At 33.8% G+C, this 26,086-nt stretch overlaps 2 protein-coding genes across 12 annotated transcripts in view; one reads left to right on the forward strand and one right to left on the reverse strand.

Annotated features, from left to right (window-relative positions):
- The window catches only part of Rg (A kinase anchor protein rugose), a 333,149-nt gene extending 310,703 nt beyond the window's left edge, over positions 1 to 22,446 (reverse strand). For 3 of the 5 annotated variants that reach the window (XM_083096514.1, XM_083096515.1, XM_083096504.1), the window contains exons 1-2: positions 22,279 to 22,445; positions 20,404 to 21,080 (exon numbers count right to left, since the gene is read on the reverse strand). In XM_083096514.1, the coding sequence (XP_082952640.1) occupies positions 20,404 to 20,562 (159 nt within the window). In that variant the 5' untranslated portion in view covers positions 20,563 to 21,080; positions 22,279 to 22,445. Of the gene's footprint in view, positions 1 to 20,403; positions 21,083 to 22,278 lie in introns of those variants that run through there. The other 2 variants (XM_083096508.1, XM_083096505.1) reach the window with 2 other exon arrangements.
- Positions 1 to 25,781, forward strand: part of Septin2 (septin 2) — a 175,148-nt gene extending 149,367 nt beyond the window's left edge. For 2 of the 7 annotated variants that reach the window (XM_083096522.1, XM_083096526.1), the window contains exons 2-8: positions 23,357 to 23,474; positions 23,590 to 23,926; positions 24,012 to 24,123; positions 24,230 to 24,422; positions 24,511 to 24,638; positions 24,727 to 24,900; positions 25,007 to 25,781. In XM_083096522.1, coding sequence (XP_082952648.1) covers positions 23,357 to 23,474; positions 23,590 to 23,926; positions 24,012 to 24,123; positions 24,230 to 24,422; positions 24,511 to 24,638; positions 24,727 to 24,900; positions 25,007 to 25,180 — 1,236 coding nt within the window. In that variant the 3' untranslated portion in view covers positions 25,181 to 25,781. Of the gene's footprint in view, positions 1 to 22,123; positions 22,859 to 22,884; positions 22,977 to 23,146; positions 23,230 to 23,356; positions 23,475 to 23,589; positions 23,927 to 24,011; positions 24,124 to 24,229; positions 24,423 to 24,510; positions 24,639 to 24,726; positions 24,901 to 25,006 lie in introns of those variants that run through there. The other 5 variants (XM_083096523.1, XM_083096521.1, XM_083096524.1 and 2 more) reach the window with 5 other exon arrangements.
- Positions 25,782 to 26,086: the final 305 nt, after the last annotated feature.

The raw sequence follows: 26,086 nt of genomic DNA on the forward strand, positions 1-26,086 counted from the left end.
TCTGATTGACCGGTTTCACTCGGAATCAATAGGGCTTGGCCGCTCCCTAGTATGGTTTATATTGAACCGCTTAGTATATAGAGCACGTAACCAATACACGCGCATAAATAATCACAGAGGAGCGAATTCTGCATACAGATTTCTGCACGATCAAACCCTATCATAATATAGACATTATTAGAGGCAGAGTGTCGTGCTGGGTTATTGTAAAAAATTATTTATAAAATAATAATCGATCGGACTCCGCGTAAAAATGTTTCTAAAAGGTAGAACTTATATAGAACTGTCCAGAACTGCCGTTAAAACTACGGAAAATCATCAGCACGACACATTTTTACTAAGTGTCGTGCTGGTCAAGAACATTAAAAATTCGTAAAAAATTATTAATTATTGAAATATCGATCAGAAATTGCATATATAGGCTGAACTATAGCAGAACTATCGGGAACTCTTGCTAAAAATAATAATATTCAACGCGTCTTAGTACTTTAGAGGGAGAGTGTCGTGCTGGATAATAATAAAAAATTGTTTAAAAAATATTAAACGGTCGGAACTCTGCGTAAAAACGTTTTCAAAGAATAGAACTTTTATAGAACTGTCGAGAACTATCGTTAAAACTACGAAAAATCATCAGCACGACATATTTTTACTAAGTGTCGTGCTGGTCGAGGACATTAAAAATTCGTAAAAAATTATTAATTTTTGGAATATCGACCTAAAATTGCATATGTAGGTTGAACTATAGTAGAACTATCGAGAACTGATTAGAAATAATAATTTTCAACGCGGTTTAGTACTTTAGAGGGAGAATGTCGTGCTGGGCGAGAATCTTAAAAATTGTTTAAAAATTATTACTTTTTGGAATATCGACCTAAAATTGCATATATAGGCTGAACTATAGCAAAACTATCGAGAACTGTTGTCAAAAATAATTATTTTCAACGCGTTTCAGTACTTTAGAGGGAGAGTGTCGTGCTGGGTTATTGTAAAAAATTATTTAAAAAAATAGTAATCGGTCGGAACTCTGCGTAAAAATGTTTCTAAAAGATAGAACTTATAGAGAACTGTACAGAACTGCCGTTAAAACTACGGAAAATCATCAGAACGACACATTTTCACTAAGTGTCGTGCTGGTTAAGAACATCAAAAGTTCATAAAAAATTATTAATTTTTGGAATATTGACCTAAAACTGCATATATAGGCTGAACTTCAACAGAACTGTCGGGAACTCTTGCTAAAAATAATAATATTCAACGTGTCTTAGTACTTTAGAGGGAGAGTGTCGTGCTGGGTTATTGTAAAAAATTATTTAAAAAATAGTAATCGGCCGGAACTCTGCGTAAAAATGTTTCTAAAAGATAGAACTTATATAGAACTGTCGAGAACTGCCGTTAAAACTACGGAAAATCATCAGCACGACACATTTTTACTAAGTGTCGTGCTGGTCGAGGACATTAAAAATTCGTAAAAAATTATTAATTATTGAAATATCAATCAGAAATTGCATATATACACTGAGAAAAAAATTTTGTAAAAACATTGAAAATTTTGTTGAATTAACTAAATCCAGCGGTCACGGGCTGCCAACAGCATATACAGGCCGAATAATAAGATTACATAATTGTTTGAAATAATGAAAAGTAGTTAATTGAACTAAATATTATTTTAGATCAACTGAAATAGATATAGTGAGAACTAGAAATCTGTTTGAGCGAAGTAAATGAGTTGTTCTTCTGTGTATATGTCTCAATGTTTTGAGCGAATATATAATCCTTATGACAATATATATATATATATATATATATATATATATATATATATATATATATATATATTAAAAACAGAATAATTTTTCGTCAAGTTAGCTAACTACTAAATTTTTATTTTAATGTCATTTCTCAAAAACTTGATCGATTTAATGTTCTCTGTATATAGATACATATATGATGGAATTAAAAAAAAATTAACCGTTTGCTTAATTACATGGAGCTCTGGAGCTCCTTGCAAAAGCTATAGGAGATGCGGCTATAATATCGCTCTTTAATCGATAAGCCGTGATTCGTGGGACCTGTGTCGCGGCCTTATATTACTGTCTTAGATGAATGTCACTTTCGGGTTAGGCGTTTTCCTTTTCGCCATCTAGAGGCGAGGCGTGAAGCTCGTGGAAGTATATGAATATTATCGTATTTAATTCAATTAATTTTGGTCTTGAAATGATACAACAATGTCGAGAAAATTCAATACAATAATTGATTCAATTAACTAAATGTATAAATTGTATTTAATTGTTTTATGATTTCTCTCAAATCATTATTTCGTTATATCAAGTTCAGACTATTAGTTGTAATATATCTTGTATCTAACTGAAGATTTAGTTCATCGTAACATGCGAACAAGATTAATAAAATGGAATATTTGATTGTTTCAAACCACCAAAATTGTTTTTCCAAATTTTTTAGTTTAACAATATGTGCAGTTACTCAGATTTTGATTCAGTTCATTCAACATATCTTTTTAGTTCCAGTAACACATAATGGTGTTCATGTAACTATACCCATTCAACTAATTGATTCAAGTGTCTCAATCACTTATTTTGTTAATTAAAATACATTTTTTGTTATTTAGACAATTTTAGCATTGAATTAACAAAATAGAAGTCAACTAAAGTTATTTATTTAATTCAACAATTCCTTTTTCTCAGTGTAGGCTGAACTATAGCAGAACTATCGAGAACTGTTATTAGAAATAATAATTTTCAATGCGGTTTAGTACTTTAGAGGGAGAATGTCGTGCTGGGCGAGAATCTTAAAAATTGTTTAAAAATTATTAATTTTTGAAATATCGATCTGAAATTGCATATATAGGCTGAACTTGAACAGAACTATCGGGAACTCTTGCTAAAAATAATAATATTCAACACGTTTTGGTACTTTAGAGGAAAGAGTGTCGTGCTAGATTCGCGAAGTTAGCACGACATTTTTTCGATTTCGATTTTTTAATATAAGGAACGCGGAACTCTTTTTAATTTTTATCAGGAACTATAGAACTATGAAAAGTGCTATCAGAACTCTTAGTATTTTTTTATAATTCGTAGATTGTCGTGCCAGCTTCACAGACACTAAAAAAAAGTCAAATTTCATGATTAATTAGTTTATATGCGCACATGATGTACAGTTCATTCAAAAATGTTTACATTTATACATGTAAAGCCATACATAAATATTAACACACGTTACATCTAGAACATTTATAACTTTGGACAGGGACGATTTCGAGCACCTACATTCATTTAACCATAGTTTTTAGTCATAATTTAATCATAACTTTTTTATAATTAGAATTCCACTAATTCTATTTTGGAACAAACAAAAATTTTAAAAATTTTGACAAATAAGATGGATTATAAAAGTTTCCCTTTTCTCTCCCTTTAGAGAATTTGTTTTATCAAATTCTTTATATTAAATATCAATTTACATTAAACACGCATTTGATGCTATCATCAAAAAAAATATCATATTAGAATTATTATTTTATTATATCAGATGCTGTATGAGACGCGCAATATGACAGTCTCAATAATTACATACAATGCAAAATGCAAAATTGTACACGCGCGCATAAATGAAATCCTCTCGGCACGGCTAAAGTTTGCATTATGCCACATGTGAATTACTTTTTGCTGAAAACTACACCTGGCACCTGCAAGAACGCCACGAATGTAGCCAGTACCTGCTCTACTGGATGCTAAAAAACGAATACGCGTTAGTTTCATTGGCGAATGGTCGGAATTATAATTATGATATTCCTGCATGTATGAATTGCAGATGCACTCAGGCTGCACGCGATTGATTTTCTTAAAATAAAGCTATGATACGTTCATCAAAGTAACATCAAAATTTATATATTCAAGAAATTGAAAAATATTACATAAGGATTAAACAGTTCCATTAATGATAAAATTATGCAAATTGCTAAACTTACCAATCATCATGAAACTGCGAAATATTTCTCATGATTTTAACATAAAAAAAGGAACATTATCCATCAAGAAAATGCAAATGGAGAATATTTTTTCATTAAGTATCGATCACGTTTCTTGCTTGTTTATTTTTCTTCAATTTTCATAATAGCTTTTACATTACATTCATATCGATCCATTTTTTTCCACGGCAATATGGCACCAATAGATACAACTTGTGGTTCCACATATATGTCGCAAATTCCAGCCGAGAATTGAGAATCGATTCTGATAAAATTTCGAGATAAAATTGTGTACGTGAAAGTTTTAGTCGAGCGAAACGCGGGTTTTATTTATTTAGACGGTGCTTTTCGTTTTTAGGCCACATCTCTTCTCTAGCGATCCAGCGACTGACATGCACTTCGCGCATGATTTTTCATCCCGTTTCGTAATGATCTAAGAAATATGTCGTGTATTTTATTAAACTAAAAGCCACGTCTATCGCGATTCTACACGGGAAGTATCAAACTTTTACTTTACTTGTCAATAGACAACTGCAGTACATAAATACTGTAGCGCACATAAATAGCGCGACGTGCCGTTTGAAAACTTATATTCACGAGATGCAACATTGCATACGTTTGTGTGCAATGAGATTTTCTGCGTCAACGGATGTACCTTCGCGAAAACGCGAGCATACCGAAGAACGAAATATGTCGCCGTTGCCGTTTTTTGACATTGTCATCACAAACGCAGTCCAGGATGTCGCGATACGACGGCACTGCAGCGTGAAATTGGAATTTCCGCGCTTCAAAGGACCATCACAGGCCCTTTACAACTGGCAACGGATGAAACGGGCATCTTGTCATTCAGCCAACATCAACGGTCAGTTCCGTTCCGTGTGTGCCTTGACGATCGATCAACCGCTGTAGCGAGTTTAATGTGTACACATGAAACATGTATGTTCCTCCGGTATCCGCCTGACTAGCCTCGTATCTACAGCGCAGCATTCCACATGCAAAATTCGCTTTCAGTCATATCACATCGTTCCTAAGCACGTTTTGGTCAATACCCCGTTATTTGTGTACAGGATATTTAATTAGCGTGCATCATTAGCTGATCAAACTTCGAGAAAGCATCGCAGAATGTTTAATTAAACGTGACTTTTATCATGTGCGATGGAATATAATACCAAATGGCCTTTAAATATAAAACATGTTAAAAAGCAAAATAGAAAGAATATTAAAGAATACAGAAAAAACAACATTAAATATTTATTGTCGTATTTTGAAAATATTATTGCTGTTTTTTTAGAAGTTTATAGCTCATTTATACTTATACGTAAGAGATAACCGTGTATGTCTTTTAGATATTTATATAAATAATTGATAGCAATCGTCTATAAATAGCAAAGAGTAGCTGACGTATCTTAGATAAGCAAGAATCACTTCGAGAACGAGTTCACTTACGCTTTCTTAGCGTGTTCGCGATCCCACGCCGGATTTATGCAGACGCAAGAGGCTTATTATGTGTGTGAAGTTGGCATCTCAAGTCTCAGCATCTCACAAATAAACGTCAGATTTTGTTGCATCCAGCATAGTTCTACAGTTCCTGATAGGTTTTAACAATAGTTCCGTCGAATTAATTATAAATATTTAACTTTTAAAAAATGAGATGCCAACTTCCGAAAACATCCAACAGCATCTCATCATATTTCAAATATCTGATCACAAAGCAGTAATATTCCGCAGAGTTCTATCGCCTACGCACATTCTGTCAATAGTTCTGACGATTAAACTTCGTAGAAAATAATTTGTCATCACAAAACATATTTACGCGTACAGGGGTGAAATGCTGGTCGTAAATCACAAGTTCTGATGATTTTAATTGTTTTTTATAGTAAATTGATACTTCCTCTTTACGGTAGAAAAGAGTTCTCGATGATACAGATCTCGATTAATAATTAATTTTTTAAACAATTTAGAATCAACGATATGCCCGGCCTATACGTGTAGATATGAGATGCTATCCCTAAATCGGCAGTTCTAGCGATCTTAAATAATTTTTCTAGTAAATTAATATTCCCCCTTCACGCTTGAAAAGAGTTCTGGGCGATACAATTAGGATTTAATTTTTTTAAACAATTTAAAACCAACGAGATGCTCAGCCTATACGTATAGGTATGAGATGCTGGTCGTAAATCGACAGTTCCGGCGATTTTAATTGTTTTTTCTAGTAAATTGATACTTCCTCTTCACGGTAGAAAAGAGTTCTCGATGATACAGTTAATAATTAATTTTTTAAACAATTTAGAATCAACGAGATGCCCGGCCTATACGTGTAGATATGAGATGCTATCCCTAAATCGGCAGTTCTAGCGATCTTAAATAATTTTTCTAGTAAATTAATATTCTCCCTTCACGCTTGAAAAGAGTTCTGGGCGATACAATTAGGATTTAATTTTTTTAAACAATTTAAAACCAACGAGATGCTCAGCCTATACGTATAGGTATGAGATGCTGGTCGTAAATTTTTATTTAATTTTTTTATTAATTTTTGTTTTATTACGCAAATGTATTTTGTTTTATTACGCAAATGTATTTTGTTTTATTACGTTAACTATATTTAGTTTTATTACGTGAATATCTTCAGAGCAAAAGCAAACTTTTATAAGATAACCAAAGAAAAAATTTATAAAATATTTAAGCATAGGATAAGAATACTAAAAAGGAAAAACAAAAAAATATATATAAAAAATTACAAAAAAAAATTTTAAATAAAAAACAAAAAAAACGAAAAAATGGAGCCAAATCTTATCACGTCCCCGTCGTTGGTTCCGGGTCATGCAAAGAGTAAGAAAAATCAATCCGACAAATAAAATATAAATATGCAATCAATAGGAAATTTTGAAAAACAAGTACGAAAATCGATTGGAGCACTTGTAGAACTAGAATTTACATCTGCTACAGCATATCACAAACAATTGGTTTCACATTTTACATGAAACATTCATAAGAAAATGACAGAAATAAGACGAAAAATTTCACGATTTGTGTGGTATAGACTTTTCTCATATTTGTGTGATAGAGTCTAGTATTATCAGGCAGAACTAATTTAAAGGCAAAACTAGTTTTAAAAAATCGCCGATTTATAGCCAGCCTCTCATATCTATTCGCACAAGCAGGGCATTAGAAGAACCATTTGAAATCGCTAGAACTGCCGATTTAGGACTAGCATCTCATGTATAGGCCGGGCATCTCGTTGATTCTAAATTGTTTAAAAAATTAATTATTAACTGTATCATCGAGAACTCTTTTCTACCGTGAAGAGGAAGTATCAATTTACTAGAAAAAACAATTAAAATCGCCGGAACTGTCGATTTACGACCAGCATCTCATACCTATACGTATAGGCTGAGCATCTCGTTGGTTCTAAATTGTTTAAAAGAATTAAATCCTAATTGTATCGCCCAGAACTCTTTTCAAGCGTGAAGGGGGAATATTAATTTACTAGAAAAATTATTTAAGATCGCTAGAACTGCCGATTTAGGGATAGCATTTCATATCTACACGTATAGGCCGGGCATATCGTTGATTCTAAATTGTTTAAAAAATTAATTATTAATCGAGATCTGTATCATCGAGAACTCTTTTCTACCGTAAAGAGGAAGTATCAATTTACTATAAAAAAACAATTAAAATCGTCAGAACTTGTGATTTACGACCAGCATCTCACCCCTGTACGCGTAAATATGTTTTGTGATGACAAATTATTTTCTACGAAGTTTAATCGTCAGAACTATTGACAGAATGTGCGTAGGCGATAGAACTCTGCGGAATATTACTGCTTTGTGATCAGATATTTGAAATATGATGAGATGCTGTTGGATGTTTTCGGAAGTTGGCATCTCATTTTTTAAAAGTTAAATATTTATAATTAATTCGACGGAACTATTGTTAAAACCTATCAGGAACTGTAGAACTATACTGGATGCAACAAAATCTGACGTTTATTTGTGAGATGCTGAGACTTGAGATGCTAACTTCACACACATCATATTTAGGGGATGCGACTTAACAAGTCCTGTCTTTATGCGAAGAATTACCGAGCGAGAGAGAAAGAGAGAGAGAGAGAGAGAGAGAGAGAGAGAGAGAGAGTTTTACCTTTCCACATCTGATCTTTGAAATTAAATCCCAACCATTTCCGCTTCGTTGTTCCTTCAAACTTTTCACAAAAGAGAAATATCTCAACATCAAACATGAAAAATATATTTCGTATTCGCTTTTTTAGAAAAATAGGTCATAGAAACAGCCTTGCATCTCGTGTATATATAAGCGATTACAGCAGTGCCAATAATTTTGTATTCCGTTATTCTGCGTGTACATGCAGCGACTAGAATATTTGTCCTTCCACACATCACTTTTCTTACATGTCTCTCTCTTTCTCTCGAAATATTATCCAAGCAACAGCCGGTGCATCGCATACATCAGTCTGATGCTATGCGCGCGACATCGGAATCTCCTTACATCGTATATCGAATGTGAAGTATATCCCACCGGAAGTATGCGTATCGTCAAGCTGCTTCCGCATGACATCAAGAGTCGACTTCGCACTCGGAAAGCGATTACGATTTCTCTCGGGAGTTATATCAAGATATTGTATTTGACTAACTACGCCATTGCGAGAAACAATTTTTATTTAATATTTTCCCGAGAGTATAAAAAAAAATGATTTAAAACTTTCAATGTCATTCAATGTAATATTTTAGTGCTACTAATACTTTAGTTGTTATAATATCGACATCTTTGAAAGCAGAGAATAATGGATATGATTCTGTGATTTAGAGATGAAGAAGCGAATCTTCTCTAAGTCTGACCATTTTTCTCTTCTTCGACTTTTGCGAGCTGTGAGATATAATATTTTATATTATTTTATATATTACGCCACGAGACATTATCGTCGAAATTTTGATTGCGAAGAATGTGCAATATCACAATGTCGTGGAACGATACAAAAGCATTTCATCATCGGCAATTTCTAACTGCGAAAGTTACGATCTATTGATCCGGAAAGATATAAAAATAACGATGCTAGGCGCGTCTTATAACTCTTTCTAACCGTAATAAAAATCGCGAAAGAAGTAAATTATCGTTTAAAAAATTGACGTATAGCATATCCGCCCTATAATTCACGAGAGCCCTGTTTCCAAACAGCAGTTTCTGGATAACTTGCAAAATGCTGTTATTGAGCCTGGAATTCTTTTGCCCAGTCAGATTTTAATACTGTTTTATGAAATTCATCTGTGTATCGCGTTAGGATGCGCGAATATGCCAAATAAGTATTTTCACATACCGACATGTCGTTTTTCAATAAATTCATTAAAATGATTAATTGAATACGCCGGATACGTCAAATTGATGGAAGGTTGGCGTATGATCTGAATAAATTATTATCCACGCATGCAATACGAATATTCGAAAAACGGCGTTAGCGATATCGATGCGAAAAAAATACTCATTTTATTAATTATAATATATAAATATCAGCACTGATTACTTTTTCACGATGCAACCTGAATATGAGAGATTTATAATCAAATAATTCTAGAACGAATGGAATACCAAAAATAAGTTTATAGCTGCACGAATGCGTGCGTATTAGCACATTTCTAGAAAAATATCCGCTATTATACCGAGCTTGTCTGCAATTATTTTCTATAATATCCAACAATGCAATGACTCGTGGATTAAATCCTAGCAATAAATAATGTCTAAAAAACTAAATGGTGCTTCCATAATTCGCAATAAGATTTATAATTCATTTCTATGTGTTTGATACCTTTTTTCCGCGCGCAACGTCTTTCATACTATATTATTAATGTCCTCGATTTAACCAGACAAGAAATTACGACAAGATATAAAACATAAAGATATCAGAACGCCCATATCGTGGATTCCATTGACATTCTCGAACGGACTATCTTTTATTTGTGCGTAAATGGCATAAAATGTAATACCTTTTTATTCCATCAGACGTGTTTCATCCGTTAACATAATCGAGGCATTAATGTGTATGCAAAGAGAATGTGTACGCATAGAGAACACCGTACATGTAGCAGTGTCAGAAATTTTCATGGTAGTTTTAAAAATATTATCAGATCAAAGTGCAATCTGCAAAAAATTTTAATAAAAAGCTTACATTATGAAAAAAGAAAGTATGACATGATTAAGCGATTCATCTGACCAATTAAAGTGTCGAGAAGTAAAAGAGTATAATGGTTCTTCCTTTTGTTTTCTTCATAATTCAAAAACAGTTTTATATTATAATTACTTTTTGTATAATTATAGAAGATATAATAAGATTTAATTAAAAGCTCAAGTATTCTTATGATCTTCCAAGATGCTTTGTGATCTTATAAGAATTAGAAGTGCTCGCTATATCATGCTCGGACATACGCATCTTCTCACGAAATCTTTTCGAGGTAGATAATGACCACTCGAAGTTGTGCGCCATTGACTTTGATCCCCGTTTCTGCATTACACGAACTATGAGAAAAACGCGATGGAATCGCCGCAAAATCATCTTGGAAAAATCTGCCATGATGATGACGACCTCTTTGCTGTCAATTCAGGAAAATGTAATAGCGAGAAAATAGAAATCTCTTGTCTCTTGTCTCTTGTCATATCGATTTCGTGAACATCGAAAAAGTGACTTGGTTCTTAATAATCTTTTCAGTATTAATACTCTTATGAATAATATTATTAGCATTTCCTCTTGAAGACTATAATGTACAACGAGTGGTGCAGATTAATCGAATAATATGAGAGAAAGCGATTTTTCAAAGGTTATGACACGGTAAAGAACCCTTGAAATTTTCATGCAAACGCACAAGCGAGGAAAAGTTTCAGTGAGGAGGAAGTTCATCTGGAAGTGTGCCAAACACTTCCACTGTTGCAATGATATCGAACGTAACTTCGAACTTTTTTAATAAGAGCATCTATCGATGCTCTATAATATCTAGCAATCTAAGGTAGAGCACAAGTCATCTTTGTTCTGCGGAATATTGTCATCCACAGTAAACATTTCGGGATTCTGCGGGAATCAAGAATGGAATGGTTTTGAAGTTTTAAAGGCGGCTCTTCGCTCGAAATGTCTATTAAGTTCGAACCTGGAGTGCTTGAAAAAATTGCTTCTGGCAATTCGAACTAAACCGCATTGCACAATGATGCATCGTTGCGCATATATCTACTGATGAACCTTGCAGTCGTTGGCCTAAACGATGAAAGGGCCACAGTAAATGCAGATGGACCGGTGCCAAAATCTTCTGCACTGTTATTTCTCTGACAATTTTTCTATCTAAATCCTACAAACTTCGATATATATTCTTTTAAAAATGAATTGTTGAACAATTTATATTGAAATATTTAAAAAAACATGTATATACTTTTTGAGCAATAAAATATAAAAATCTATTTCCTCTATCGCGGACAAGCGTGTTGAAATAAACATATGAGTTGATTCATAATATTCACTCTCTTCTCGTCCCAATATTTTAGAACTCTTTTTATAAGTGCTTGGGTTACCACATAAATACAAAAGAAAATATAAATATAATTATTTATTCGTTCCACATAATTAATAAATAACATAAAATAAAAAAGATAAAGAGATTTCGATAAAAAAAAACAAACCGCCAAAATTTTAGTTTCATACAATAGCGTGCTAGCGTTTACAGCGTACATATAATTTTTAGATATACGCGACGTTGCTATAGTATTTCGAACGTTGAAACAACAGAATCGAGTTCTCGAGTAATGGCACGTTATTGAACATTGGCTCGCGAGTATCGTCATCAATGAAGCTTACGCATCACCGACCATTCTTTGATACGTTCGCTTCGTTAATTGTAAAAAACGAAGTTATTGGATATCTCGTTTCGCGTAATGCCAATAGCCTCTCGGCTTTGAAAAGCTGAGGCTGAACGTTCAATAGTCCTTTCATCTCTTCGCAACTAACTACCACCGTCCCCTTTCGCTCTCGACAATGAGAGGCAGAGACGTTTACATCCCCGCGCGCTTGCTATCTCTCGTTCGTTGAGAGTTTTCCTGCCTCCTCGAGCAGACGGCACCGATATTATTAGGATATTCGCTGATATAATCGGCGAATGTTGCCGGAAATTGCAGAGGTTCAACGAGCTTCTCTCTGTGTCTCAAGAAACTCCTTGAGGAACTGCAACCATCCGCTTTTTTGTCGCCGATCTTACAAACTGTAAAGTGATATTATAACATATTTTACAAATGATAGAACAAAAACAATAATGGTTTAATCGATTGCCGTCAATATAACTTGAACCATTAATCGTACAAGTGCTCATGTGTCGATAGTCAGAATCGATATTACGTGATTTTTGTATGATTAATAGTAAGAAAGGAACGAATCGACTACATGGCGGGTTACTAAAAATACTTAATAATTTATTATGTTTTTACACAAATCAACTGCAAATTAATGGAAAATAATAATTTCTCTAATCAATCTTAATTTTCAATCTCCATTTTTAACTAATTAATCATTAATTTTCAATTTCAATTTTCAACTAATTAATTATTAATTAATCATTAATTTTTACAAAAACATGAGGTACTATTAATACGTATTTGCTCTCTCATGTAGACAATTGAAGGCTTTTCCTTAAGCGCTTAATTTGCATGAGCAAATCTTTGTCATTCCATACACATGTGAATGAATACATAAATATAATGATACAAATAGATGAGTGCATGCGAAGAAGGGTGATATATTTAGGCATCAACTCTATCAATGAGACGGTTGCACGAAATCGGAAAATAAGTATACGTGCAACGCTAAGTCCCGCGGGATTATCGCGATTACGTGTCGATAACAACTTTGCTTATCATTCAACGTTCCTCCGGGGAGATACGCACCGATATAAGAGCAGCCATTATCGATATCTCATCGCGTACTGAAATACGGTTCGTTGTCGTTAAATCGTAATTAATGATTCGCGCTATGGCAAACGCGATTGTTGGAATGGCGCTTCTACAAATACACATGCGGGATGAAAATTAATGGACGGAAATAATGCCTTTCATTAATCACATCGTACGAGTCCTTTGCGAATGGCTGTGGCAAAAAAACACGCTTGATAATAATTCTTTATCAGAGTAGAAGGCTTACCTTGTCTGCGAATTAAATTTTTATCTATAAAGTACATTCGTATCAAAAATGCGTACTCATAGCAATATTTATTGTGAAAAAATATTACGCGCTCTCTAAAACTATCTTTAAAAAACTTTAATAAGAAACTTTATATAAGGAAAAAAAGATATATTATATAACTACTTATATAACTATAACTTTGTATCGTTATTCACATCGCGGCGCATTAACTTAACTATTATTAGCTATTATTTATTATGCTATTGTCTGTCGCCATTGCGCAGAAAACTGGGCGATATAGCTAACTTTACATATGAAATGCGTGTAGCGTGTTGACATCTCGGCAGTATTGTCTCGACAAACAAGGGCATTGCCAAACTATAGTTACGCGACGCTTATGATTTGATAATAGCTTAATGCCTGTATAGACGTATGCGCTGCGAATACAGAGTCACGGTCGGCGTCCGCTATGCAACCTGTTACCGCAACCACAATTAATTTATCAAGTTAAGACGCAGTTATGTCATCGCCATTCCAACACCAGTCATGTCACTGACTGCATGCACGTGCCGCGCGTTTCGCTTTTCTTGGGGATATCTAATTAACTGACGTGATGCGCTTAGGTGCTCAGATATTCTAACTCATCTCCATGCAGCAATATTTATCAATTGCCCGTTCAAATAATGATGACTGATGAATTAAGGTATAATAAAAATGAAAAGCGCATTTTTTTTTCTTCAATGCGCGATATATAATGTTACATGTGTATGTTACTTTATTTTCAGGTCCATTGTAATAGTATTATTCGTTATATAAACGAATTCGCTGCAGTTTCATGTCGACAAAGGTACACGTGCATCATAAAACGAGAGAACGAAGGAAAATTTAATTTACAGACTAACTCGTTAGGCGGTACTCGCCCTTCGTTGTTTGCTCCTATGTGCTGATACCATCGGCACCTAGTACGTTCTCCAAACATTCCGTATGCGCGCGTTTTTAATACCTCATAATTGATGCTATCCGCGATGGATCCGAACTGAGATAATCAATAAATGTGTGACACGCAAGTCACAGCCACGCGCATAGGAAGGAGGCAAATCGTATATCCCGCAGATATGAGAGTGAATGTCGCTTGGATATCACACAATATTTGCTTGAATCGAGCTCGAGAAACGACGCGAAAAAATGAGAGAAAAGAAATGTATTTATTCAAGATTTATGCAATCATTTTTTCGAAACTTTCACGTAATTGAACACGTATTATTTTATAGTACAGCTTAACCATGTGTCCAAATGTTTAAACCGTCAAACGAATAAATGCTATTCTTATCGTAAGGTACCTTATGTGTATATTATATAATTGTAGAAACTAAAAAAAAGCTACATTCCTCTTATCGATACTTCAGCCCACGCCGATGTTTGCCTATTGTGCTTGTCGATCATTTCGTGTTGCGAGATAAATAAAAACGTGCCTTCAAATTAATTAATAACCATTCTGACGAATTAACTAAAGATTCATTAGATTCACAAAATATATTAATGTTGGATACGTAAAGTGTTGCCGCAAAATGACGATTAGGACGAGTATTGGTCAAATTGCGCGAATTGAATCGGCCGGAGGTGTATACAGAGCTTAATGATACAGCGGTCAGACAGACATTCAATTATGCGCAGTGTGCATTTGACGATTGTGTTTGAATCGACATTATTCGTTGACCGTACGTCAATTAACGCTCTTCTATCAGGTATGTCCAACGAGGAAAAATAATATCAAGCGAACGAGATTGTGCAAACGCTCATCAAATATCTGAAGCTTCGATAAAACCGATCGATAAAATCGATTTAGTAAAGTCCCTACAATAAATATATTAATAACGTTAATAACGTTTATCATGGCATTGTATCAGAACTGCAAAGAATCAATAAATTCCACGTATTCTTTTAAGAATTTAACATATTGCAATATTGATTAAATCGTAATAATGTAACGATATATAATTATATTACGTTATTATAGCGTGCTATTATACTTGTAAAATATGATATATTTACACGCACATATACGGAACGTTTATTTAACTGATATATATAACGTGCATTTCGTATATTTTTTTAAATCGCTTTTAAATGAGATTCTGCAGTTGCACAAATGTAATTACGTACCGCGTATAAAAAAGAAATGTATGTTAAAACAGACGCAGGAATTATTACATTATCAAAGTACTTTGATGTATTATTCCATAAAAGATAAGATTGTAGCAACTTGTGCTAATTTTATAAATTTAAATCATAAAATTTCGTTATACTTTTCCACTTCACGAATAAAATATCGTTCTTTTTTCTGTCTGTATCTATAGCATTTGTGGCCGCTTTTTCATTTCCGCGTAAAATAAAATTTTGAAAATTTAGCACATTATTTACACTTTTATCTCTCTTTCTCTATTTATCTTTCTCTACCATTTACACCCATTGGACAATTTGCGTCAGCCGGTACACGAGCAAAACGCGTGCATGTCCGTCGCATTGCATGTATGAATGAAATCCGTGATCGATAAATATATAGATCGCATCCGATATACAAGTAGAAACAGGCAATGGTAATAGATCGTATATTCTCGCTCTTGCATCGAAATCTACATTTCGATTTATATGGAAATTGCAAAATCACGCTTTTGTTCGATCAATTAGCAACGGACTATCGGCGGCACGTGAAATCGCGGTTATCGCTTATTCGACCGAGGAACTACTTCTCTACGACAACCTGTGCAATCTATTATCGCGGAAGATTACGGCGGTAGGCGAATGTAAAACGATTAATACCGAATAATACATTGCTTCGACGTTAAGAGATTCGAGAAACGCGGACTGAACAAACAAGCAACCTGTGCGGTTCGTTATCGCTCAATTAATTAAAAGAATTATTAATAAATATGAAAGGAAACAAGATATAAAAATTATGCCAAGATGTAGCGATACTGGAGATATCATAAACAAACAAAAATGTTGGATGTACAAATTATCCATTTTTATTTTCTTTGTTTAACGAAACGCAACAAACAACATAAAAAATTTAGAGGATATTCATATAAACGAAAAACATTATTAATCTGATATTATTTTTCTCTCTTTCTTGTTTTGTTTAATATTGAAATATTATACATATAATGTTATTTATAATGTATATTACTTAATATTATACATATAATAATGAAATATTACATATAATATTTTGAAATGTTATATATAATATAAATTTTAAAATATATATAACCGCAAATATAATATCGAAAAAAGATTTATCCTCGTTCTCTCTATTTAACAAACAAATTTATGAAAATACTCCAAAATGTAGCTAATGTCATAACTTTATTTTCACAATTAAAAGATTTAATTAGAGTAAAATCTTTAATTATTTGTAGTAAAAAAAAATTTATCGCGTATACAACGCGCTTATATTTTATAACACAAAAGTGAATATCGTGCGTAAAACGTTTCGCTAAAGGTAAATCGAGGGAAATAAATAGAAGCTACCGATACGAACCCCACCGAGGTTGAAAATAAGCTTGCATGTAGACGATATGTGCAGTCAAATCGATTAACACCGACTACACGATAGTCAAAGCTACGCGCACACGGCACAAAACTATGTCATAAGTATAAATAAAATATTTTGTAGAAAGTGACTACTACAAGTGACTTATAAAGTAATGTGGAACAATGATGTAGAACACAATCGAGCTGGTATGAATAATGTCAGGTGATGAATTGGAATCGCAAATTTGCACCTGATTATTGCATGGACATTCATCATATCGATCGATGCCAAATATGTAAACGTCTATGTAAACGCATTGCTTCGATTTCCAATTGTAGAAGCTATTGTCAATTGATGGTACAATGACCCATTAGGAATTTTCATCAGATAAAAAAATAGGATTCAGGAAAAATCCGTGCCATTTTGCAAAAAAGTGAGTTTTTGGAATAAAATAGATTATTATTATACAATTTTTTATCACAATTGATATACTATATATATATATATATATATATATATATATATATATATATCATAATTAATATTTTCTAACATGTTTTGCTTCACGTATAAATTATTTATATATAAATACTCTCACAAATATAACGAAAACTAGTCAAACGTTACAACTCAAAGAAGCATTAAAGAAGCTAAAACATTTATCAAAAATATTGACGGCATAGTCTAAATTTATTTAATCTCCTGACAGCATTTTTACAAACATATCACGTTTTAAAATCAATATGTTTTTAAGTATCACAGTTCACATTAATAACTGTTACAAACTGCGAACATAAACTACATAGTAATTTGATATTAATATATCGTTAATCTATTATATCAAGCTTTAAATCATTACATTCATAAATTTAAAAAAATTTATGTTCCAAAAGAATATTTTAAATCATTTAAGAAAAGTATACAATATATAATGAAATTGAAATATTAAATTTAAGATGCTAATATTAATCTTTCCGATAAAATAATTTACTCTATAAATATAGAATTTAAGTTCCTACAGCGTTACACACACACGTATATATATAATATGATAAAGTAATATCATTCAAATTTTTTCAGTTTTTAAATTGCTGTAACATGCAAAACTTGAATGACAATATTATAAAATCAAAGTAAAATTTTATGAGAAACAATTCTGTGTTATTTTAAAACTGTAAAAGAGCTATATAATTTATGTGAAATGTAATAAAATGATCGATTATATATCAATATAAATATTTGATAGCTTTTCAATTAGATGTTACATATGTAACGACTTAATTACTACAATCTCTAAATATATTCGCGCAAAGATTAAATACCACAGCTTATACAATAGGTATTAATCCGCGCGATTGCGGACAACTGCTAACCAATTCGATCGAACAAATTCGAAACTTGCTGTTTGATATTAGCCTTGATGGTCACGCCTGCCTGATCGTTAATAATCGCGACAGCAACATTATTAAATGATGACGATGTATTATCATAGGAAATCAATTTTTGCTTACTCCCAAAAATGTTGAAGGTGAAAGAAAAAGAGACAGAGAGAGAGAGAGAGAGAGGGGGGAGAGAGGGAAAGGGGGAGAGGAGGAGAGATAGAATAACAATATAACCGAAATCGATAATATGGAATGTTCAACCGATGTTGAAATACGAATGTTTACGAGAATACAAATTGCGAGTGAAATACATATATTCCATTTGTAATACACAATTTAGAAATATACGAGCGCATATAATAGATATAATGTAGTAAATTTACCAGAGGTATTCCAGTATTCCTCACGCGTGTTATTATCATCGTACATTACAATTTATACATTTGCAATTTGAATGAATAGTTGTGTGTACTTATTCCAAATAGTTGGAATCAATTTTAGTTACCAATAACGATAACAATATCCATTCGAAGCGAGCAAATACCTACAAATTACGTGACCCAACATTCTTTAACGTTATTAATCTTGCAAATTAAACATCGTTAAATTTAATGAAAGCTATGTAAAAATGGCAACATTTTAAAATTAAACCGCGACAAAAAGTGGATGGAGATTCTTTTTGTATATTTTACACGAGTATTCCCTCACAGAGGAGGGTGTTCCAGTTCACGCGAACGATGTGTACGTCCTTCCAAGCGCTCACAAGAGAGGCTACATACATCGAACGAGGTTAAATATAAATATAAAAATTTTACGGGAGGCTCTATAAGTTCGAGAGAAGAAACGCGTGCTCGAACAACGGCAGTCCCGATGGTAGCATAAGTGACTTTAAATGCAGCTCGTAGAGAGCCGACGTTAGTCGTTAATCGGCGCCACGTGCGAGATATTTGCGGACGAGTGTTCCGCGGGTTCACGCGTACGCTCGTTTATGAGTGCTCCGATCTTTCCGTGTCCACAAGTGCTCATCGACGAGTGATTCGTCTGTCACATGGATAAACTTGGCGCGATTCGTCGCGAGTAATTTAACAGGCGCGCGATCTCTCGATAATAATACTCGATAGTATATCGTGTCCGACTCGCGAAGGACGATTGACGAGCGGCGCTGATAAGAACACGTCGTTCTACGTGGCCACGTAAAAATCCACGTAAGCGTGATCGCGCAACGCCGTTGAAATAAATGCGAGGCAATATACGCGATGCGACGCGAATAAAGCGCGCGATCGCTCTCGGCAATAAAAAGGAAAAAAAAACGACCAAGATTCACGCCTCGATTCATCCTCCGGAGATTCGCATTCCCAGGCATTTTCTTTAATGACAGGTACATATGTCATCATTCTCCGCGAAAAAATCGACAAGTTGTAGGCGAGGCGACAACGTAGGCTGAATCGACATAAGCGTGTCGTATACTTCCGCGAATTCGCAACTCATCCATCCATTTGCAAATGCGATGATAATTACGCTTGCGTAATTATGTACGACGTCCTTGTCTCGTTGCGAATGCGAATCCGTACACATTTCCCATATTTAGCAAACGCAACCGCCAATACTAGCATATGTTTGCCCATTATGACAATCGATTATCATACGGCACATTTTGAGGCTTAATGTACGATGCAGTGACGGAATATGGTCCTTCGCTGAGGTGGAATAATACATCGGGTTTCAGTGTTTGCATTAAGTTACCGCTTTAATAATTGACCCCAAGTTCTCTTCGCTATCGCAATAAACATATATTGACGATGTATATAATATTAAAATATTAAACAAATATTCATTATCAAATGTACTGCTAAAATGTAGAGACTTAATGACAATATTTCTCCCAAATATAAAATCGAAGCAGGATTAAAAAGAGAAAAGTTTAACGTCATCGACGTAATGTAAAGGTGAAACTATGCTAATAAACTTCCAAGGTCTGCTGGCTGCTGACGCGATCGACGTATTATAAATGACATACATATAAGGTAAATCGGAAAAACACGCGGCCAAGAGCATATATCGAAGCCGCGGTTTTCCGATCGAAGAGAACGATTCTCTCCGGAGAAGCGGCGGATCGTCGCCGCGGACGATCGCAAGCGCGGGGGGCAAGCGTTTGACAGTTCGCCCGCTGTCACTTGCTGTCGATTGGTCGTCGCGACGACGACGAGGCGGCGGGAATCGCAGCCAGGGCGAAGCCACGGTGCCGAGGTCGACGTCGACGTTGACGTCGGCTGCGACGACGACGACGACGACGGCACCGGGTGCATCCCGCGCCGCTTCGTCCGTCGACGCGCTTACTCCAACTCACCAGGTGCAGCACGGTGTTGACAACCTCCCGATTCGACACCTGTCCCACCTCGATCAGGCCGATCAGCACGGCGAACTTGAGGCTGTCGTTCATCGCCATCGCAACCACCTCCTCGGGCCGCTTGATGTCACTAAACGGCGGGCTCTTGAGGTCCGCCATCGCGACGGCGTTTAACGCGACCGCGTCGCGTCGCGCGTCAACACTCGCGAGCTAACCGGTCGACTACGATCGCTTCTCGCACGAGGTTACGGTCCTATCAACGGGAGCGTTTCGCCGTCACATGATAATACAACACAAATTGATCTGCCATGTTAGAAAGTGGGCACTGTTGTGAGGGGTCTGCCAGCCACGCCGGCCCGAATGTTCCTAGGCAGCGACACCGCGGACACCGCCGCACACACGCGCGCATGCCGGCGATACCAACGTTCGGCGCCGCAACGACGCGTCGCGCGCGCGCGCGCGCCCGCGCGCGATCTCGCGTCGGCGGAATATACAAACTCGTATCTCGGTATAGAAATCACAGTACTAGGAAAACGTTAACGAACGTCTCGAAGCTAATTGAAATTTAATTGCAGGTTGTGAGAACTATGAAGAAAGCGATAGACTCGAGTCGATGTCATAATTACTTACAGTAGTGATCGACATTAATTGAAATTTAATTCATCGTGCATGTCTGTCTGAAAGGTCAAATTGAAAAGAATATTTATATACTACATTCTATCATCTCATTATATTATCACACTATTATTATACTTATTATATTAGCATATCTGAAATAGAATCTTTTCTGCAAGAAATATTTTAATTTGTTTATACGTATAATATACAGGGTGACCCATTTTAACTTAGGCAGCCAAATAACTCGAAAAATAAGCAAGATAGAGAAAAATGTTTTAGACAAAAGTTGTATGGTTTCGAGGGGGCCATAAGATGGTATCATTGGTTTGACCTTGAAGAGTCATTTGAAGGTCACGTGAAGGTCACTTCAATTTTTTTAAATGGAATACCCTATATATTTTTGTACATTCTTGTAGCTTATTTCGAGAGCTTTCCAAAACACTATAATTAAGTACCTTTCCGTTAAGTACTTTTTGAGTTATGATGCTTGAAATAATTTCTTAATTTTACATAAACCGTAAAATATCTTGTAAAATATTCATTTTTCGATTATCTTACCTTAATACTTTTATGTACAAAATAATGAGAGGAATCAATTGGTGTAAAGAAAACACATAGTTGTTTTTAAGAAAAAATATGGAATTGTTAATTGCAAATTACATATTTTTTCTTCGAAACAACTATGTGTTTTCTTTACACCAATTGATTCCTCTCATTATTTTGTACATAAAACTATTAAGGTAAGGTAATCGAAAAATGAATATTTTACAAGATATTTTACGGTTTATGTAAAATTAAGAAATTATTTCAAGCCTCATAACTCAAAAAGTACTTAACAAAAATGTACTTAATTATAGTGTTTTGGAAAGCTCTCGAGATGAGCTACAAGAATGTACAAAAATATATAGGATGTTCCATTTAAAAAAATTGAAGTGACCTTCACGTGACCTTCAAATGACTCTTCAAGGTCAAACCAATGATACCATCTTATGGCCCCCTCGAAACCATACAATTTTTGTCTAAAACATTTTTCTCTATCTTGCTTATTTTTCGAGTTATTTGGCTGCCTAAGTTAAAATGGGTCACCCTGTATAAGGAAAAAGAAAAGATCTCTGATAATATAATAATCACGAAAGTCACGCTTTTAAACTTTCTTCAACATGAGAAATTCAAATATATGTATATTTTTTCATTAGATTCATGCTACAATTAAATTGCAAATTAGTCCGATAATGATCTCGGGCTATTATTTATCACCTGATCGTGGCAAGAAATCGTAGATGCATGGAATTTACGATGCGCAAATCAAACCGAATCGAACCAATTTACGCACTCCACTTTAATTGCCGCTAAACAAATACTCTACACCTTATTGATAATATTTCGCGTTGACAGCTGCAGTAAGAGCATGCGTACTTCAAATTGGAACTGGTTGTGAGTCGCGATGTCAGTCTAAAGTAGCCGAGAGCAGTCATTTTGCCAAGTCTCATTTATTATTGCCATCTACATTCATGTTAGAAGCCACGTGGAATTATGTAACTAGGATAGCTCTTCGAGATTGCTGGCAAGATCATTGTTTGGTGTGAATCCGTGCTACATAGATCCTGATAGATCGAACAATGATTTTACCGATGGTGTCGAAAAGTAACTTCGGTTACGTAATTCTACATAGCCTCCGAAATAGATGTAGATGGCGGTATTAAACGAGATTTGATAAATATCTCTGGGGTGCTCCGGAATGGCCGCTCTTAGGCTTCTTTCTGCCCATACTCATTCGCGTCGTGTTCGCAACGAACCCCCAGGAAAAATGGCGACAGAAGATATTGACCGTGCTAAGGTACTACGAAGATTTTCTCATCTTTGCATCGAGCCTCCTTCTGCCAATGCTACAAACATAGCATCATATTATTTTGTTAAATAATCGGGTCGAGTGTATCTGTGACTATCATGTCGATGTATGTGATCTATCAAGCAATTGCTCCTCATTTAATACATTTTCGTATTAAGAGTATTTAAAAGAATGATATCCATATTTCTTAATTAAAATTTAAATTTCTTTTTATTTTTTTTCTACACAGTCATTTTGTTGAAGCATGTTTAATATTGTTATATGTAACTATAACAGGATATCTAGATCTATACAAGGCTGTGGGTCATAAATTCAAGGGTGTTGGCTCTCTTTGGAATCATTTCATAACTGTACATCAAGTTGAGCATTCCTTCAATGCATTTATTTCATCCATTTATGGACACACTTTCTTTTTCTCTCTGTCTCTCTTTCTGTTTTTCTCTACTTCTTTGTAATATAATAATGACATATAATTTCAATTATTAGATGGAGTCTATGCTGCGTACTCTAAAATTATCAGGTCATGTTGGATTTGACAGTTTACCCAGTCAGTTGGTGAATAAATCAGTACAAAATGGATTTCTATTCAATATTCTCTGTATTGGTATGACAAATATTAATTTGATTTTAATAATTCTGCTATATGTTTATTTAATTTAATATAGGTCTATTTAATAATATATGATATATATTTAGAATTAATTTATATGTTTCAATAGGTGAAACTGGACTTGGAAAATCCACACTTATGGATTCCCTCTTTAATACAAGTTTTGAATCTAGTCCTAGCCCTCATAATTTGCCATCAGTAAAGCTTAAAGCACATACCTATGAGTTGCAAGAAAGTAATGTTAGACTGAAGCTAACTATTGTTGACACAGTTGGTTATGGTGATCAAATCAATAAAGAGGATAGTTTCAAGGCAGTAGTTGATTATATAGATGCACAATTTGAAGCTTATTTGCAAGAAGAATTAAAAATCAAGCGTAATCTTGCAACTTATCATGATAGTCGTATCCATGTCTGCCTTTATTTCATATGTCCTACTGGTCATGGGTAAGTTTATTAGTCTTACATAAATTGGTTTATTATTAATAAATTATGGATTATTTTAATCTCATATATGTACTTATATTTTTAGCCTGAAATCCATTGATTTAGTATGCATGAAAAAATTGGATACCAAAGTTAATATCATTCCAATTATTGCTAAAGCAGATACAATATCAAAGACTGAATTACAGAAATTTAAGGTACGTTGCATTTCCATTGAGATTATTTTGATTATTTTAATTCTATTTGTACTATAATCTTCTATTAAATTTTAAAGCAAACTATAAGCTTTCATTTATATTTCAGAGCAAAATCATATCTGAATTGCAAAATAATGGAATACACATTTATCAATTTCCAACTGATGATGAGACTGTATCAGATATAAATACCACTATGAACACCCATGTACCATTCGCCGTTGTTGGCAGCACCGATTTCGTTCGCGTAGGAAATAAAATGATGCGTTCCCGTCAATATCCATGGGGTACAGTTCAAGGTAAAGCAATAAATTTTATTCACAGTGTCTATACTTTTAAGAAAAAATCAGAAATATCTATATATTAACACTTTATTTAATATTACAGTTGAAAACGAATCTCATTGTGACTTTGTAAAACTTCGCGAGATGCTGATAAGTACTAATATGGAAGATATGCGTGAAAAAACTCACTGTCGCCATTATGAACTTTATCGAAAAAAGAGATTAGAACAAGTATGTTATATTGTTTATTGAAAAGTTGAAAACACCAAAATTTTTAATTGAGAACATTTTCTTATTGCCGCTTGTTATGAATTTTTAGATGGGTTTCAGCGACGTTGATAGTGATAACAAGCCAGTAAGTTTTCAACAGACATGTGAAGCAAAAAGATCCATTCATTTACAAGAATTGCAACAAAAAGAAGATGAAATGCGACAGATGTTTGTTGTTCGAGTCAGGGAAAAAGAAGCTGAATTAAAAGAGGCAGAGAAAGAGGTAGCAAATTTTTAATTAAATTAGTATACACCAAATTATATTTATTATCTTAATATAGCTGCTAATTGTTACATTTTTTCCTAATTTTTCTCATATTATATTTTAGCTGCACAGTAAATTTGATAAATTAAAGAAAGATCATACAGAAGAAAAAAAGAAATTAGAAGAAAGTCGTAAGAAACTCGAGGATGATATACTAGAATTTAATAGACGAAAAGCGCAATTTGCGCAGCAACCCCAACATCATACGTTAACGTTAGGCAAAAGCAAAAAGAAGTAAAAAGTATTTTATCACAAACACATCTTTTTATACCATTTGAATATAATTATTCATTTTAATTGTATTATTCAATAATAGTATTATTACTTTAATTACTATATAACTGAAATATTTTATATATCATTGAATTTTATTATATTTTATAGTATATTTAATCAAATACATGCCATAGATGTATAATATATAGACTTCGTGTTTAGCTAAAAAGTTGTACAAATTCTAGAAAGAGAACATGTTTTCATGGTGTTAGTTTCTCTGTCAATACCTAGAGTGGGGCAAAAATTCAATATGGCCACTGCCATATGACTTGATCGACTTCTTTTCCCCACCAGGAGTCGTTAGACAAAAAAGAAACTATCGTAAACATAAGCTTTCGCTTTCTAAAATTTCATATTATCGAAAGGAGAGGGAGGGAACGCGCGATATATATATTATACGTCTATATATTATATGATACATACCAAAAATTTTTCCAAGGATTATACGAATCACATATGTTTTCTATTATGTAGAAATAATTTCAATAAGAAGAAAATATTTAATCAAACGTTTGTTCGCAAATTAATTTGTAATAAATTTGATAGAATTTGTATGAAATGTATATTTAGTACACAAGTAAAAAATATATCTCCCTATAACTAATTATCAATTATAAGTAATTTTAAAGTATAATAAAGACTTGAACAAAATAAAGAAAATTTCATGTATAGTTATCCAGATAATCATCAATAATCATTATCAAAAAATGAAACTTACTACATTGACTCAATATATCAATACAACATAAAATAAAACCATTTATAATTTTATATTTCTTGAATTGCGCCATGTGATTGTTTAAAAAAGAATAGCAATACACGAATTTGACCCAAATGGTTGATAATTTATTAATCATGTAATTTTCAG

This window comes from Camponotus vicinus, unplaced genomic scaffold, assembly GCF_025532165.1.
Source record: "Camponotus vicinus isolate PSW18456_S1 unplaced genomic scaffold, iyCamVici1.0 SCAF_4, whole genome shotgun sequence".
NCBI lineage: Eukaryota > Metazoa > Arthropoda > Insecta > Hymenoptera > Formicidae > Camponotus > Camponotus vicinus.